At 52.9% G+C, this 18,268-nt stretch overlaps 5 protein-coding genes across 5 annotated transcripts; 2 read left to right on the top strand and 3 right to left on the bottom strand.

Moving 5' to 3' along the window:
• Positions 1-1,479: 1,479 nt before the first annotated feature.
• On the bottom strand, positions 1,480-3,159 carry CTHT_0025380 (uncharacterized protein; the record flags this gene model as incomplete). Its single annotated transcript, XM_006692935.1, has 1 exon — positions 1,480-3,159. One exon carries the CDS (start codon positions 3,157-3,159, stop codon positions 1,480-1,482), a length of 1,680 nt encoding a protein of 559 aa, XP_006692998.1.
• A 631-nt stretch (positions 3,160-3,790) lies between these two features.
• On the bottom strand, positions 3,791-4,888 carry CTHT_0025390 (4-nitrophenylphosphatase-like protein; the record flags this gene model as incomplete). Its single annotated transcript, XM_006692936.1, has 2 exons — positions 3,791-4,554; positions 4,819-4,888. The coding sequence occupies 2 exons, from the start codon at positions 4,886-4,888 to the stop codon at positions 3,791-3,793; spliced, it is 834 nt and encodes a 277-aa protein (XP_006692999.1).
• A 1,999-nt stretch (positions 4,889-6,887) lies between these two features.
• On the top strand, positions 6,888-7,673 carry CTHT_0025400 (6-phosphogluconolactonase-like protein; the record flags this gene model as incomplete). Its single annotated transcript, XM_006692937.1, has 1 exon — positions 6,888-7,673. The coding sequence occupies one exon, from the start codon at positions 6,888-6,890 to the stop codon at positions 7,671-7,673; it is 786 nt and encodes a 261-aa protein (XP_006693000.1).
• Positions 7,674-8,317: 644 nt separating this feature from the next.
• Positions 8,318-9,710, bottom strand: CTHT_0025410 (uncharacterized protein; the record flags this gene model as incomplete). Its single annotated transcript, XM_006692938.1, has 2 exons — positions 8,318-8,739; positions 8,813-9,710. 2 exons carry the CDS (start codon positions 9,708-9,710, stop codon positions 8,318-8,320), a joined length of 1,320 nt encoding a protein of 439 aa, XP_006693001.1.
• A 2,561-nt stretch (positions 9,711-12,271) lies between these two features.
• CTHT_0025420 (uncharacterized protein) lies at positions 12,272-18,014 on the top strand (the record flags this gene model as incomplete). Its single annotated transcript, XM_006692939.1, has 3 exons — positions 12,272-14,859; positions 15,398-15,615; positions 15,688-18,014. 3 exons carry the CDS (start codon positions 12,272-12,274, stop codon positions 18,012-18,014), a joined length of 5,133 nt encoding a protein of 1,710 aa, XP_006693002.1.
• Between the last annotated feature and the right edge of the window lie 254 nt (positions 18,015-18,268).

An 18,268-nucleotide genomic window follows, 5' to 3' on the forward strand; every position in this document is an offset into this window, starting at 1 on the left:
CGTATCCATCAGCTATCTTCATTCAACCCCTCTCATCAATTACCGACAATCAACCCCCCTTTTTTGCGTGTTGGTTTACTAGTTCTCCTTATATACTACTTTTGTAATACCTTATTTGATGTACAGGTGGACATCAGAAAAAACAATTTAGGGATGGAATGGTGATGGTGTGGAAGAGAAAGAGGAAAAGATTCTAAACAATGAAAATCTCTCCCATAGGACATGAAGAGAACACTCCAAAAAAAAAAAAAAAACATAAAACGAGCCGTGCGACCTCGGCTTACCTTGGGCATGCACCGCCTTTTGGATCAGCCCCTAGGTGCTTCTCTTTATTGTCCACATCTTACTTCTGTCGGTCGGATAATGGTGGTGTTTGCTTATTGTTTCGACACCGCTACTTTTCTCCACATCCCCTTCATCAATCATCTTGCCTGCTGCACGTCTTGCATTCATGTTATGTCACTTCAATATGTTTATTCCTCACTCCCTGTGACTTTTTATGCAATTTTGTGTACTCGGGAGGAAGGGCGGTTGCATGAAAATGACAGTCGGCTTTAAGTAATGCTGTATATACCCCCCGTTTCTTGTTTATTGTTGCTCTTCTCTCCACATCCCTTATAGGAGTAGGAAAGACGATCAACAAAACAAATACAATCAAGTGCTCGACTTGGAGAACGCTTTCAGCAGCTTCAAGTCATAATGCGTTTCTATACCTGGCTCCTTAACTCCTTCATTTGGTGCTCTATCTTTGATGCTTTCACATCGGGTTTGGCCATACTCGCCTGACTGAATAATGTGGTCTGGTCATTTCTAGGGTTATGCTCCTGATGATTGGTGTGGGTTTACAGAGAGGTAGGGGGAACACCATGATGGCGCGGATGATGCAGTGCCTGGGCATGGACATCCACTTGAAGTGCTCTTGAGTAACATGGTGCACCCTAGTGGAGTGGCACGGCATAACTGCAACTCAGCATATGTTGAGTGATTACAAAACCTCATAAAAGGTACGGTATATTTTCACATCCTCTCTGAAACTTTTGTCCTTTGCAAAATCGGGCTGATTATTTCTATATTCTGTCATGTCAAGTACCTCCCGGGGGTTGTCTTGTTTATTGTCAAGATTTGAGGGCCATGGTTACTAGATGCATCGTGGGCTCATAGCAATCAAAACTCAGGCATGTTCAGCTGGAAAGCTCTGTTGCTGACGGGCTAATTAGTTTTCTGGGTGCTTCTTGTCAGCATCGATGTTATCTTGAGCGGAGAAGCAACAGATGGGTAGGTAGAAGTTAAAACAAAAAGGTCCGGAGGAGAACCTTTCCTATATCTTGCCCATTTCTTTCCAGATTCCTTATTTTCTAATGCTGTCCTGTGGCTGCTGGAACGATCCGGTATTTCATATACACTTTGCAGAACATACTCGATTTTGGACTGTAGATGCAAAAAATGTACTCTCAGTCTATGCTTCACATATGCCACACACTATTTCTTCTCTGACTCAGCCTTCTTTGTTGCTTGTTCAGCAGCCTCTTCCCTACACCTCCGACACATACACCACCCACCCAAGCTGCCAGAAGCCCACTCCCGTCTTTGCTGCACCGGCAAGTCCACGTCACAGTAATGATTCAACACCTCCTCTCCCTTCTTGATGCCGCCCTCCTTCCCTCCCACAACCCTCGTCTTCCGTGCCCACAGCACCATGCGGCCTCCCCATTCCCAGGTTACGTTGGGATCACAGTCGTGGTTTGCCAGGCACCAGAAGGGATGCACAGCAGCCACGTCGGGACGGCCGTCGCGCGGATTCTTGCGCGCCGAGGCAGTACCTCGGAACTTGGCGTAGGCGGTGTTGAAGACCCAGATATCGTGTCGGGAGAGGGTCGTGTAGATGTTAATGTCCATCTTTTCGAGAATGTGGAGTGGCGTGGCGATATTGTAGCGGAAGGAAAAGGGCAGGGTCCATTGTGAAGGAGGGTAGATTGCCTGCGATGGATTTGAGGAACTGTTTTGCGCAGGCGAGACAAAGTCACCCCAGATATATTTCACAGAGCTAACCTCGAGGGGGTGGAGGCCTTGGTGCTCAGCCATGGCCAGGAGTCGGGCCAACAGAAGGAGGTAAAGGGACTGGTCGATGTCTTGAGGATCGGGATCTTTAGCGATCGAGTCAACGTCCTTGTCGCAGACGGCAGGATGATATTGGGTTTGGGCTTGTTCGTAACAAAAGTCGTCACAAAAGATCGTGTCGTAGCATTCCGGGCAGCTGACAGCTTTAGAATTTTCAGCGAGTGGCGGGAGCTCAGTACCGCAAGAGTCACAGGTAGACTCCTTGTGCCGGTTGTTGGCCGTCAAGACCGAGTACTCATCGAGAACTATCTCTCCGGGAGCGATATCCTCTTTGGCAAAGATACCAAGTTGCTTGCAGGTCAAAATAGCTTCGGTACCGTTCGCTGCGGCACCGCTCCCTCCGTTGAGCAAGACAGGAAGCTCAGAGACGCGAACCTCGCATTTGGGGGCAAATTTGGCAAGCTCTTGATTGAGAAAAGAGAGAGAATGTTCAGAGAAGCGGTCTGGCTCGTAGGTGTTCCATGGGTAGACCTCCCGACGTGCAATACCACGGTCTGGAAGATTGTTTACCTCAACAAGGTCGCCCGGCTGGAGCTTCAACCTCTTCCTGGCCGCCTGTTCGATATCGTTCTTGATTTGGAGGAGCTCCTTGTTGTGAGGAACAACTCCCAAACCCCGTTCACAAAACTTCATCGCACTCTGCAGGCAGCCACAGCGCAACAAACTTGATGAAAGGATCTGGAAACACCGTACTGATGCAAGTTTCGCCAACCAGTTATAAGCTTGCTCGCCACCATCATTGGTGACTGGTCCAAGGTCCTGGATAAGGGAGCTGTGGTCCAAGACTCCAGGGCAAGGATTAATAGTGTATGCCTGACAGGCCTTGAGCGCCTCCTCATGATATTCGAAGTTTTCATCCCGGATTTCATCGGTAAGTAAGAGAGCACGATAGGCATCTCCAGCAGCAAGATCGGGGTATACGAGATCAAAGTGAACGATGGCCCTTTCCAAGTATAAGATCAGGTCATAGGGTGCGTCTGCCAGGGCATCGGTTAACTCCTGACGCCGCTTAAGCAGCTCTGCAGTAGTCTCCTCGACCATTTCCCCGAAACTGGTTAGAGTTATCTGTTGATGGGACTGTTAACAGACAGCTCGATGTGATCCATGTCATCTGGTAAAGCATGGACGAAATAAAGATCAGGTGAACCATGACATACCTACAGTGTTTTTTTTGGAGCAATACTTGCCTATACGCCAAAGGTAATATTCGCGATGAGTTAGGAAAGAGAGTTCTCTTAGGGCTTAGAGGTTGTTGCCTGAGGTTCGGGCATACCTCTTCCAAACCAAGGGAACATCTGGCGTTGTGAGCGATCGTTTTCACTCCCAGATACGCAACGAAAAATTTGATATTTACGGTAACGTTTGAAATTTCAAGGGTTGAGTATGGGGGTTCTTGGATAACCTCCATACCGGCATCATCGGACGTTGACCTCCCCCTCACTTCCAAACTGTCAGCCGTGCTCATGACGCGCCAATCAGCTATTGATAAGTATGAGACATGATATTCAGCATTAATAGTTCTTATCCTGCCAGGTTGCCTTCTCTAGCCTGCCCGGTTTATGCTCTGACAACATAACGTGGTATCGTGGCCGTAAGGCCTATCTCAGAGAGCCATGAAGAGTTCGGAGTATCATCCACGCACCTCCCCCTCCCTTTATCTTAAACCGCCACGCTACTGCTTTGCCGCCAGCAAGTCGCTCAACTTATCTGCATAATAAGCTGGGACAGCGACCGCATCTGCCTTCTCCCAGTCCTCCTTCTTGTTGACACCCGTCAATACAGCAAGCGTGCCACCCAAACGCCCCTCAATGCCGAACTTGATGTCTGTATTCAGCCGGTCGCCCACCATGCAGGTGCGCGCCCGATCAAGCTGAAACTTGCCCTCCACAGCATCCAGCATCGCCTGACTGGGCTTACCTAGCGCAAGAGGCTGCTGCCCGATCATGAAGGCAAGCGGGGCACTCATTGAGCCGGCACCTGGGAAGAAGTTGTGATTCATGGGGAAAGTAGAATCGACGTTGGTGGCAAGGAATAGAGCCCCACGCCGCAAATATTGGTGAGCGTGTGCCAGCTTAAGGTAGTTGATGTGGAAATCGAGCCCTACAAGAACAGCTGCGACGTCCGGGTCCAAGTGAGAGCCGTCAGCGATGCCCTGCCAATCCTCAGGCGTAAAGTCCCTCCGAAAAGCTGGGTCGGTGCCGCCAATGAAGGGGATGCCCTCGCTGCGCAGCTCGTTTTCGATACCTGCTTCTCCAATCACAAAAACCTTGTTTTTTGGTGGCTGAAGCTTCAGTATGCGAGAGATGTAAATCGCAGAGGAGTAGGCTGAGCCAAAAATCTCTTCCGTATTGGAGGGAATGCCCAGCTTGGTAAACTTCTGAAGGTACTGGTCCCGAGACTTGGTCGAGTTATTGGTAACGAAAACAATCTTCTTGCCTGATAAAGCGCTCAGAAAGACTGATCACCACATTCAGAAAGGACACATCAGCCAACCTTTTGAGCGCAAAAACTCAAGGGTCTGGGGGACGCCTTCAAAGACATGATCGCCGGACCATATCACACCTGGGGCAGTCTCGTCAATACTTGCCGCATGTGGATTGATTGTGGATGTTTGAAGCTCTACCATCACAGTCCAGCAGGAATACCTAGAGTGTGGTGAGCACTTGCGTTAGAGAGAATTGAGATCGATGTGTTCAAGACATACATCAAATCGATCGATAAACTCATTGATGGCCGCAATGTCGCCTGTGAGGTACTTTGGTTCCGACATCTTGGTAAGCTGGTTTTGTCTTTCCTTTTGTTGAAATGAATCAATGTAGCTATAGCTGGAAAACTCCAATTGGTAATCACCTTGGTAAAGTCCAGAGACACAGCGGTCGTGCCGCTCAAAATCGGCGGGAGTCATCGGCGCCGGAAAATCGCCGACTTCGCTATCGGCAAGGGGTACCTCTGCAGGTTTCAAGGAGAAGGCCGGGGCTTGATTGGCTCATCAAAGATCTTACGCCGCGTGTTCCAGGACCCCATCAGCGATAACCTGTGTGAGGGATTCGACAAGCTAAACCCAGGAAGCTGGGTGTCCCGTTTGTGGTATGTCTGCTGTCTGCTATCCTGAAATCACTACGCAATGTCAGGATTCGAGACACCACAATTTGCTGTTGTTACTGCAAAAGCCAGCAGTGATATATTGTCCAAAAGTTTGCAAGAACCTGTGGATTCTACACCAAGCCAAGCCTGGGGATGCTGTCCCAAAGGTACAAAGCCCAATGACGTAATGTGGCCCCTGAATAAACTGCTCCTACTTACCTTACTTAGAAGACACCAGGCCACCACCATCGACAATATAGATTACTGTCTCTTGGTAGGTTACATATCTTGAAAATACTCTGGACGAGAACCTTGAAAAGGTGTGACACGGGCTCACCATCACCAACCAAGATCCGTGGACAAGATGGGACCTCTGCCTGGGTAGCGTGGTGCGCCCAGGTCCACCTGGGCCGGAGCTTCCACTGCGCCTGTCCCCACCATTTGTGCCTGGGCGCATTGGATAGGCGAATTGATACCTAGTCGGATACAGCATGCTTTCTCGAATGCTCTAGGGTATCAACCTAGGTAATAAACAAGGATGCATTTTCCATTTTTGAATCATGCTGTTGGGAAGATGGGACACGAGCTTCCCGTTGCCCAACCTAACGCCTTGTTCAAAGTTGGACACCTATAACTTTTTGCCTGACTTTACATCAAGAGGCAGGAAACTAATAACCCTATCATGCATGCAAACCATTAATGTCAAATAGTGTCTAAGCGCTGTCGGGCCGTGGAGAGACAAAGAGCATCACGATTACCTAGGTAGTTGATCTGATTGCGGGGAGGTTCCAGAGTGGTTCCTGATCAGCGGCAGAATGTCAAGCGCTATGTCGGTAAATTACCATCGTATGTACGGACTGTTTGACGCCAGCGACAATCTTACAGGCCCACTGAAAAGTTGGAGGGGTAAGCAAGCACCAGAAGCCATCCCTCTCCACGATCACAGCTATCTTGACCACATGAGGACGTGTTAATGAAATTTAAAAACACGATTTCAAGTCCCCGGACTTTCATAGCAACTTCATGATGGCCATTGCCTTAAACCCCCCCTCTGCATCACTGCTTAGATAGTAGTATTGTACGTGCCTGAAGAGAGGGGCTGGGCCCGTTATCGATAGCGGGGTAGCACACGCCGAGACAGCTTTCCGCAGCGACTGCCCCTCCATATCTCTCAATCCTCCAATAAATCCCATCCCAAGGCAACTCCTCTCCGGCGAGCTTCAACCCCCCTCCACAAAACAAGGAGAAACGAGGCAACTGAAGTGCAAAATCCCGCTTCAGAATTACTGGCCAAGACCCGCACCGCCTCGACCCGAATTTCTGCCTTGTGACCATTGCTGCCCAGTGTCATCTCAAGCCTGCAGCACTTCTCTCGAGGAAACTTACCCTGGTATGCGTGCTTTTGCTCCCACTATCGAGCCCAAGCTTCATCACAGGCCATATTCTAACCCCACCGCAGCCTGCATACAATTTACGTACCACGGTCTACGGACTCCTATCAATTCTGTCACGGCGATCGCCGCCAGCGCGCAAGACGACCTAAGGACCTTTCTCTTCCAACCTCACCGATATAACGACCGGCTCGGCTCGCTTCTCATTTGGACTTGAACTGACGCTGGGACTACAAATTGCTTCGTTGACGGATACGTTCAGCAGTCCAGTCGCGAATACCGCCATTCCCCGAAATGACAAAACAGGCCAACCTCTACGCCTTCCCTACCATCGACGCCCTTGCGGCCGCTCTCCGTGCTTATGTCATTTCGTGCCAGGATGCTGGTCTGCAGCGCCATGGCGTCTTCAAGGTCGCCGTCTCGGGTGGCTCCCTTCCCAAGACACTAGCTCAGGCCCTTCTGGCTCCTCCTTCCTCTGAAACGGATGTGATCAAGTGGGACAAGTGGGAGATTTTCTTCGCCGACGAGCGTGCGGTGCCCCTCGATCATCCCGACTCTAACTATGGTTTGCTCAAGGCCGAGCTCCTTGACAAGCTTCCCGAGGGCGTTGCTCCGTTCAAAGTGCATACCATCGATCCTGAAGCTCTTGAAGACACCCAGGAGCTGGCCGACCGCTATGAACAGGCGCTTGTTCAGAGTTTTGCCAGCCGTGACTCGGTCAAGCTGCCTATCTTCGACCTTTTGCTGCTCGGCTGCGGTCCTGATGGTCATACCTGCTCGTTATTCCCTGGTCACCCACTGCTGCGTGAGTCAGACGCCTGGGTTGCCCCCATTGAGGATTCGCCTAAGCCGCCGCCGCGTCGCGTTACTCTCACCCTGCCTGTTGTGAAGCATGCTGTGAGGATCGCGTTTGTGGCTACGGGTGGCGGGAAGAAGGAAATTATGAAAGAGATCTTTGAGCAGGGCAACGGGCTGCCTTGTGCGCTGGTTAATGAAGGTACAGGGGAGAGGTGCAGCTGGTTTGTGGACAACGCTGCGGTTGAGGGCGTCAGCTATCCCCGCAGGCCATTCAGCCTGTAGGCTGTTTGCATGGAAGTTGATACAAAAATAAGGGGCGTTATGAGCTGGAGGAATGGTTATGGGTTTAGAGGGGCGTTTCCTTTACCATGGTGGAGTTGGAGAACGAAGGAAGATGGAGAAACGGTGCAAAAGGCGGATGCTATGGGAGGTTCGTCAGTACTTTTTCTCGGGCCAGCTTTTGTTGCCCTTTGATATCCATTGCCCAGTTTTGCTTGGGCGTTGTTTTCTATGCTTGGTTTGCCATATGGAAAGGTAGAGGTGGATGAGGCACATGACTGACGACAATGGAGCTAGCTCGTCCAAGGGTGGAGCAGCCCTCTTCCCTTAGATATTCAATCTACCTAAGGAGAGTTTTTTTTTTCTTCGTTCTACCATTATTCCAAGACACTTTTTATAAGCAAGTCAACCCATGTCATCTGTCTTGATGATTATGGTGATTGATATTATTGTATTCCCCCTGCCCTTCCCCCCACCCCTCCCCTCCATCAAACATACTGTAGATATTTCCCGACAAACTTCTCTCCAGCTTCTAATCATTCTGGCAAACATCTCAATGCAAAACACAAGCGGGGCAAGATGGAGCTTCATATTCTAACCAAAGATTTTTCTCCATTTCTAGCTTTTCACTCACCCCTTCCCGTTCTTCAAATATTCGCCACATACAAGCCAATAGCACTCGCCTGCTTTGGCATAGTAGCATTGCGGAATGGCCCCGACCAACTTACATCATACAAATCCCCTGTGCTTGAATCAAAAAGCGTCGGCACAATCTCAGACCGATCGTTCGCATACATGCTCTGCATGTTGGTGTCCAGATACTCACGATAGTCTTGCCCGGCATCTGGATCAGAAGACGCACCAGCCACCGCGTCGCCCAGCTCGGCGAGGTTGAGGGCGAAGACACCTTTGAAGACCTGTTGGTCTTGGTTGCAGCTGTCGGATCCCTCACAGGTCTCGGTGAGCACACCCGAGGAGGAGGTTAACCCGTTGGAGGGAGAAAGCACCGCATCGGCGATAGCCTGCGCTGAAAGGAGATACGACTCGTCCTTGGTTGCGTGGTAGAGCTCTGTGCAAAGGGTTTCCCGGTGAGTGGTGGACTCATATGTGAGGAATAGGGGTAGAAGAGGAGAGAAACCTACCGACAAGAGCGCCCAAAATGACACCTTGGTTGTATGTCCAGACGGGTAGACGGTTGTTGTAACAACTGCCTGTATTGGAATCGCGAGCAAGACCGTCGTTGATGAGATTCACGCCGTTGATCATGCCTGAGCCCAAGAACCAGGTCCAAGCCTGCTGTGCCCGATCGAGGTAGATGGTGGCATTGGGCGCCCTGTTGGCCAGGGACGCGACCAGCTTGAGATAAAGCTCGTTTGCAATCGCGTTCTTGTATGTCAGATCCTGGATGTCGACATACAGCCCACCACCGCACTCTGTATCCGTCCACCACTGCCGCATATAGGCCTCATCCTTGATTGAGATGTTGAGATAGTCCTCGTTGCCAGTCAGATCGTACATGCGCACCATGGCCAACGCCCACCAGCCTGTGTCATCAGTCGCGTCGGCGCGGAACTCGCCCTCGCCGGAGGGCCACCAGCTCAGCGGCTGGCGCTGCACCTCGATGACGTCCTCGACCTGATCTAGGTACTCTTTAGACCCGGATCTACGCATGTACTCGATCACCATGGTCAACGCAACACCGCTGATCCACCACGGCTCGTCAGACGACCAGCGCGCATTGGAAGACTCGTAGAAGCGTGCATTTAGACCGTTGATAGCCGCCTGTGCAAGACCTGTCGAGTTGAGGGACTCTGAGTCGGATTGACGGGTCTGTAGCATGCCCGAGGAAGCATCTGCCAGAACCCCCCGAGAGTTTCGTCCGGAGCAGGTCATGAAGTACAAGATGCCCCATAGGGCGCTAAGGGCACCAAGAGTTGACAATGAGATAGTCGTCGGGCTTCGTCGCATGGCTTCGACACGTGTTACTCTGTTTCTGTCAGCAGAAGCAAGAGCTGCTGTCAAGTCAGCAATGCCGGCCATTATTATTTCTCGAGGGCTATATTTGAGAAGAGCATGGTTCATAAGTCAATTGCTCCAGCTTATAGGCTACATTCGGCTTCTAGGCCAAAGCGCGCTTCCTCTTCATCAAGGACAGGACATTATCATGGACGTGTGCGCTTGGAAGAAGAGCACAGAAGAAGCCAGGTGGGTCAGACACTTGAGGAGCTGTTGCACAGAGGAACCACTGTGCCTAGAGCCATAGGGCACTGGCAAAAAGGTTGGGATGATGATGCCAGTATGGGGTAACTGTAATCTGGTTCACATGCCATTCTCATTCCTCTCAGACATTGTTTACATTTTTCCGTTTAGTGATGTATGTATATGGATCTTTAACACAACATTCCCAGACTGTGTGAGGTCATAGGACACGAACTAAGGAGCGAGCTGAGGAGTTGGTCACGATTTTTCAAAGCACAAGAGCAGCTCACCCCGCCAGGGTAAAGACTACAGCAGAGTCGGCTGCCGGTGTAGCATTTGTCCATCTCATTCACCACATGCCGTGGTTCATCACCTTGGCAATTTAATTCTCAATTGAATAGGTTGGTTTGAGCACGAAGCGAGACTGATACGAAGCCGTTGCGGCTTGATGCAGGGACGGAACGCAGTGGGTTACATCTGGCCCAGGAACAGCACCAGAAGGAGCGGCTGCAGGAGTATTCAAGCTACACCTCTAATCGTGTGCCTGAAATGTGGTACCCAGATTCAGTTTAAGACATGTGGTTGAGCTGCTGTCGTTGAAGACTTTAGAGACATCAGATTCAAACTGGATTGGACTCAAGGCTTGTCTCCTGGACGTTAACCCGAGGGGGAGCCCAAGATGTGGGACTATCTTATCGATAAGACAGTGACAAACCCCTCAACCTACCAGGGGAATCCTGAATGGCTATTCACGTCTTTGGTGCAAGAGGCGCTGTCAAAGGTGAAAAAACATTGTTGGTGAAAGAATGATGATATGATGAATGGAATATGGGGATCCATGCGGGCTGCAACATGATGCGACATTTGCCTTGAATCCAACCCAGAAAGCGAGATGTGATGTAGAATTGCAAAATTGTTTCTGGAAGCATTTGTTCATTCAGACATAGATTCATTCAGGTCCAAGCATGTGCACTTTCAAACTGCTGGAAATTATGGTGGGCAACAAACAGCAGCCGGCGCTGGGTTAGCAGCCATGACTACTGCAATGCGGGATGGTGGGATGGTGGCGCCAGGGTTCACTTTGAGCAGGAGAGCTCCACAACCAGACAAGGTCTGAGGAGTGACGACAGCCCCTCCCATCCATGGATTAATTTGATTGGGGACATGGCTGACATCAGTGCCATCGGGGCTATCACATCAGTCATCATTTTTCTGGGCATCCATCCGGTGATTCCACACCACCCATCCATCATTCATTCTTCATCAGCATCTTGATCGGTCTTGATCGGTCTTGATGCATATTCTTTATTCAGCGGGTTCGCAGTTACCTATAGGACATACGTAGATAGGATATCTTCACATGCACAGAGGCACAGGCCAGCAATGATAAGGGAGGGGTGCGGAACACGATCTGTGGACAAAGCGACTTGCGATGAAAAAAAAAATGGGGGAAGAAGGGGGAAAGGATCTGTCATCATCTAAAGTTCCGCAAACCCGCGGCATGAATCGCCAGACAGCTGCCCCTGGCAGATCGACGAGATGAGTGAGAAAAATGGGCCAGTGATTTGTCGCGTCGACGGTCCACTGGCCCAGCGGTTCCAACAGTGGTGATTGCTTGGGTTGGCTCCCTGTCATTAAAGGCACGGCGTTGTGTGGCTTTGTGTGGTCCAGCACGGTCTTAGCCCTGCTGGTCGCTAGTCGCCGTTTCAGCCGGCCATGGGTGAGCAGCACATGGATGGAGAGCCAAACCATCATGGTTAGTTACATGGTTAGTGCTGGGTTGGGGACTGCCTGCGCCATGCGGCATCATCAGAGATTTTCCACTCAGAGGAGACCGGCCTGCTGTGGCTCGGGGGTTGTTTTTTTTTTTTTTAATTTTTTTAAAGATCTTGTGCTGTCCTCGTGTCTTCCTATTGTGCAGACTCTTGTATATATACATAGCACTTCCAGGTATATTCTACCAAGGCTCCTGATATCAGCCATATCAGAATTCAGCCTCTCTGTTAATTACGGTCCCGGCTGATATCTTGTGTCCCTGGCGGCATCACACTACACTTGCACTCACAATCCCACCCACATCCTGGGCCGACGGTATATAAGTCGGGATATCGTTGTTGGCAGACCTGCAGTGCGCTGTGCGACTCCAGATGTGGGCTTCTCACGGCGTGTGCGAGAAGGAACATCAAAAGGATCGTCGCTCACAATTTTCCAATTATTATTCATCCGTGTGAGACGCTGCCCGTAGATAGGCAGCATTGGACGTCGCCGGGTGAGTCCAGCACACGACACTCAACACACTCGACACACACGACGCACAAAGCATCACACAACATACCTACCTTACCTACCTAGGTAGATACATAAAAGTGGACATGATGGGTATAGCTACCACCTTGCGCACAATGGGCCACAAAGGCCCCAATGGCTCCAGCACCCCCCAATCAGCCGGCCGTTCCCGCTTCTCAAAAGCTTTGCCGGCGCCTCCTTCCCTCCCCAGCTTTGAGTTCGAATCGCAGCCGGGCCTTGATCTGGATCTATCGTCTCCTCTGTCTCCGCTTCCTCAAGTGCCCGAGAAGCAGCTGGCCAGTCACACGCAAGAGACATCGGGGCTGCCTACCCCGTCCCCGCTTCTGGCCCGGGTCCCTCGGGTTCCTGTTGCTGCTGGGTTGCCCGCTTCACCTTCTCCTTCATCTGCATCATTTTCTTCTGTGAATCCTCCATCGTCCAAGAAGAACGCGAGCAGAAGCGATACAGCCAGCGGAACAGCAAGCTCATCAGAGAAAGTGGGGGAAGCTGCTGGTGGTAGGGCCGTGTCCGCCAACCCCCAAGACCGGGATTCTCTGCCCGCACCGCCCCTGCCGCCGAAATCTTCACCATTGCCGTTAGAAGCCATGAAGTGGCTGCAATTCCCGCGTCGCCGGCCTGTTGGTGGTTCAGCAGAGCCGCCAGCAACCGGTCAGGCACCGGCGCCGGCTCCTGTATCCGTACCTAGGCCCGTACCAGCACCCGCACCAGCATCGGCACCAGTACCAGCGACTGCCACAGTCCCTGCGCCACTCCCTTCTATGCCAACTCAGGCCTCGAGTGTCAGCCCGGCATTGGCTCCCCCTAGAAACGCGGCGCCCTCGCCGGTAGGATCGATCTCGAGCCTGTTGTCGGCGTACTCAGATCATAACCAGTCCACTGACTCCGGCCAGCGTCCCTCAACGACGGGCTCGGAGAGCGCCTATTCGCTTGTGTCTCCCGGACTCGACACACAAAGCAGTAGCACAAGCCTGGACGCACGCTCCCAACCATCGTGGGCTGTTCCTTCGTCGTCCTCGTTGCTGTCCTCAACTTACTATTACCATACCCAGGCCCGCAGCGAACCGGCCGTCGACCAAGCTTTCTCTCCACCGCCTCCGCCGCTGAAAAATGCCAATCGTACCGGCTCGCGGCCCCAGACACCCACCAGCACACCAGCCCAGGCCGTTGAATCACCTACGCCGAGAAAGCGGGCGTCGCCACAGCAGCAGGAACAGCTTTGGAGGCGCCGCTCCATCAAAGCCGACAAAAGCTTCACTGTCTCAAATCTGAACCTTGTCGAGAGCCACGGCTCGACCGCCGCATCGACACAGGATTCGTCGCAGTCTGTTCGCCCTGATTCATCTGAATCTCGATCATCTGAACCGAAGTTATCCGAACCAATTGCATCAGCTCCAAACCGAGCCCCGCATGCTTGGGGCCCTATTCCTGGCCTTCCTGGGCGCCACGTTCGCCCACAACCTACCAACTGGCCTTTCGTGTCGCATGGGGACGATAGCATGGGTCAAGAGGTTTCTCAACTCAAGGAAAAGCTGGGAAGCGGGCGTAGGCCCGGCAGCAGAGAGGAACGACCGGTGATTGCCCCCGAAACGCAGCCAATGCCGAACACAGCGCCAGTAGTCTCCGCGCCCGCTGTTCCTCCTCCATCAGCTTCCCGCCTGCCTACTCCAGAGTATAGCTCGGGCGACCTCAGGAACCCCTTGCCACACAATGGGGTCTCTCCAATTTCTCCAGCGCCATCTCCTTATGTTCCTGAAGACGCAAAAGTGCGTTCAAACTTGGCAGGTCAAGAGTCTCACATGATACATCATGCGCGCAGTTCGCCTTCGTTGGCGTCCCGGACTAGCAACCCGGCCTTCAATGCGCAGTCGCCGCTGGGAATGTCTCAGTACCCGCCGCAAGAACAATATGGAGCCGAAACACAGCCCCGGCCACATACAAGCAGCTCTTCTCGTGGGAATGACGAGCTCTTCATGTCAGTCCAACATGCTCCTCGAGAACCCGTTCCTCCTCTGCCCGACCCCCAAATCGCACAGCCGTACCGGGATCGCTGGACTCCTAGCCCGCGAAATTCGAAGCCAGTCTCCGAAACAGGCTCAGTCAAGACTTTGCGTTCACCACCCCCTCGCCAGGGCATGAGTTATTTCCCGTCTATTGAAGAGCTCCCCTTGCGCGAGCCGGATCCGAACGCACCGGACACGACGGACAATCCCGGCGCTGCGCTCTTCCCGCGCAACTGGTACGCGCCTCGACCAGCTGATGACATTCCTGACCCGTTGCCGCTTCAGGACAAGCATTTCGACTGTCTGACACAGCATCGGTACATGACGGCGAATAAGCAGAAAACGAATCCACGGGCGTGCCGAACCTGTAGGCATAAAGATCGCAATGCTGAGTCCTATATATGCTCGTCGTGCTATCTCAATGTCTGCTCCGGTTGCAGCGGGCTGCTGAAGCGGTTCAAGGGCGACCTTGGGGCTGTGCTGCAATATCTTGAAGAGAAGAATGCCGAGAGAGGAGAAAAGGCACGCAGCTTGGAACAGCCGATCAGCGAGCCGGAGAACGCCGTCGGCGGGCAAGCGCCACAGTTTGGTGATCAGCAGAGGGACGTTGAGCCGGAGTCCGTAACTTCTGCTATCTTGGACGAGAGAGAGTCGGCCACTGCCACTGTGCTTTCTGGAAGAAAGTAGAATGAGGGCAGTAGTTGCTCTTTGAAGGATTGAGCTTTGACTGGCACATTTGCGACATGAGCTTCTTTTTCGTTTCATTAGAAAGTCCTCGAGCAGAGGGAAGGGGGAGGGGGAGGGCGGAAACCTTGGACCTGGTTTCATTAGCTACCTAGTGCTTGACCAAAGGAACATACCTAATGAGATCTGTCTCGGAATGAGTTATGACAGGGAAGGGGAACAAGCAATGGAGGGACCTAATGGGTATGGACACAGCTATGGAAGATATGGATTAGGAACTGGTTGGCAGCTTATAGAGGGGATGGAGATAGCATGGCATCTGCATGATACCCAGGTAATGAGTGGCCTCGGGTTGGCTTTGGCTTCCAAAAAACACGGATATATCTTAGGTAATGGATGTAGCTGAGTCATGTCTCGGTTGTCGTGTGATGATCTTGCATTCCAGGTTGTGATGTGTGTGATATAAATACGTAAATGGTGAGATGTGAGATGGCCGAAACTTGTCTCTCGGGGAAGAAGATTAGCTGCAATCGACAGCAAGCCGACTTGCTTCTGCCAATGCAACGCTGCCAAGCAGCCTCAGGAAACTCCAGGCTGCCCCATCCCCCACACCCCGCCGTTTGCCCAGCTGAGTGCCGAGAGCCTGGGCTCGGCTGCAAGCCCAGCGACTTCAGTGGGCCAGCGCGCTGCCACTCGGCAACGTGGCCCACTAGCCAAGCCGCTAGCAACCGCTAAGGTTGCAGCATCAGGCCCCTGTGAGCCGTTATAAGCGGCTGGGGTTCGGGTTTGCTTGTTGCTGCCGTGGCGCGGCTATTCCAGTACACTAGGGACGCAGGCCCGCAGCAGGTGTGCTGTCAGTGGTGGGAAGCAGCAATACCAGTTGGACGAAGACTTGCGACTTGTCCCGTCAACTTCGCTTCCCACCGCATCGACCAAGCCTCACCTCCCCTCGCCTCAACTTCACCTCCCTTCCGACGTCCTCGCAACAAACTCGGCATCGCTCAACATATCCGAAGATCGCATCTATGTCGTCACGCGACCGCAATTGAGAGACAAGAAGCAAGCCGATATGTCGTCCAGCAGCATTAGCGCGACCCTCGCCCGCGCACGATCGCTGCGCAAGCCCTCGTCCGCCAATTTCAAGAGCGACTCTTCTGGCAGCGGTGAATCTCCTTCCCCAGGCAAACCAGCTGTTAATGGCAACAGGGAGCGCTCGACCACCGTTTCGTCATTGTCATCAGGGTCTATGGCGACGACAACGACCACAGCGACGACGACGCATGGGATAACCTCTAGTGCGCCGAAAGTTGGACTCCGACGAGCGGTTACAGTCACCGCTACGACGACAACTGCTCCTGCAAGAACAGGCACGCCGGTCTCTGCCGCGGCTGCTGCGAGAAGACCTTCAGAGCGTCCGCGGTCAGAAGTGTATGGACGCACGACTTCCACGAGCCCGACGTCCACCAAAAAGGACCGGGCTGAGTCGGGAGTAGATACCGGGGCCGGCACTCGGACGACCCTCAGCCGTGTGCCCTCGATGCGCTTCTCCGCTACCACGCCGAGTTCTAACAGACCGGCTACCTCAGGATCCGTCTTGACCTCTACTAATGGCAAAGATGCCTTTACATCAGTGGTTTCAAGGCCGGTTACTTCGGCAGGAGTGTCGTCCTCGCGACAGCGTGTGTCCAGCAGCATCGGCAATAGCACAGGCACCACTTCGACAGCCAGCAGACATATCCGAGCCAAGTCATCCATTGCGGCACTTTCGAGCGTCACTTCGACTGCCACGGGGACGATTACGGGGACGGCCACGACGGCGGCGACTGGCCGCCCATCCTCACAGTCTTCAAATGCAACATCGAGATCATCAGTCTCAACCAATGCCGGATCAAAATCTGGAACGGGATCTGGGACGGGGGCAAAGACCAATGGGTCTAGCTCTTCTGGGTCAGCATTAGCAGCAAAAGAGACGGGAAAAGGCAGCAGCAGTACGAGCGGGGCTGGTCCAAAGAAAGCACGAACTATTGTCATCGCAGGGCCATCAACGAGAGTGAAACTCCCCCCGCCCCCTCCAGGGGCAGGGACCGATCGCTCCAAGACGACAATGAACACCTTGCTCCGCCGTGTCACGGCTGCAGGACTCTCGTCTTCAGACGCTACTGTGACTGCTAGCACAGCACCAGCGCCCAAATCCGGCACTACTGCTACAAGCGCCACCCGGACCAGGCGAGCCTCACTGACCGGCCCGCCCGTAGCAGCATCTCCCGCGAAACCAGCAACAGACCAACAGCCCACGCTAACATCTAAGCCCTCCCTGGCCAGCATTCTCGCACCGCCCACGCCATCCAAGCTCCCCGCCAACGTGGCCCTTTCCGCCGAGGTATCCCGCCTGCAGGCCGAGCTGCTACAGCTGCACGTACTGCATCGCGCCGCGGCACCGACGCGTAAGCAGTGGGAAGAAAGCGCGAGGGAGAAGTTGCGGGTTAAATGGGAGCACGTAAGGGCGCAAGAGAAAGAAGTCCGGGACTTGGAGGCGCAGGTCGAGTTTGAGCGCGGCCTAGACGATCTGCTGAGATGGGGGTATACCCCTGGGAGCGGAGCACGCGGGTTAGAGGAGAAGGTTGCGATGCTGGATGAGGTGCTCTGCGGGGTCTGGGGTCTTGGGGAGAGGTATGAGAGGGTTGTGAGGGGGTTCGAAAAATGGGTTGGCGGCGTGGAGGAGGTGAGGCAGAGTCAAGCAGAGTTTGTTGCTCGGTTTGAGGAAGTCGATGCGGAGCTTCTCGATGCTGATACCCTACTTTTGCCTGAGCTCTTGCCAGCTTGGCATGCTGAACACTCGACCCTTTCCCGGCGGCTGGAGGACTATCGTCGGAAGCTGATCTCGTTGGGTAATGTACCGCCGCCGCCGCCTGATCCAGAACATCCCTCTGACAAAGCCGGCAAGGAATCAGAGCAGCCCCCCTCGAGTCTAGTACGCATCCTTGCTGGGTGTCGTGCCCTTGTAAACGGCATGCTCGACGAGCTGGACTTGATGGAGGCAATGGTGCGTGACGCGGCCGAGGAGGAGATGGCCTGGGTGAGGGAAGTAAATAGGAGAGAGGACGAAGGGGAGGGGGGAGCAAGGAAAGCTGGGGCAATATGGAGAGTGTTGTAAGGAACGGGAATAAAAAAATAAAAAAAATAAAAAAAGCGTAAGGTCTTTTAACTGGGATGGAGAGCGACCAGGTGTATATGTACACTTTCCTGTTGAAGTTGGAGGGATGGAACTTGATCAGAAGTATGGAAGCCGGTATTGTAGAATTGAGCTAGTGGAGGAGTTGGGGTTCTCTGTATATATCCTAGTCGTGTTGGCGTTATGGGCGGTTTTATGGGTTTAGGATTAATGACACATTGATATTTAAGTCGTTT

This window comes from Thermochaetoides thermophila, assembly GCF_000221225.1.
Source record: "Thermochaetoides thermophila DSM 1495 unplaced genomic scaffold scf7180000011816, whole genome shotgun sequence".
In the NCBI taxonomy this organism is placed as follows: Eukaryota; Fungi; Ascomycota; class Sordariomycetes; order Sordariales; family Chaetomiaceae; genus Thermochaetoides; species Thermochaetoides thermophila.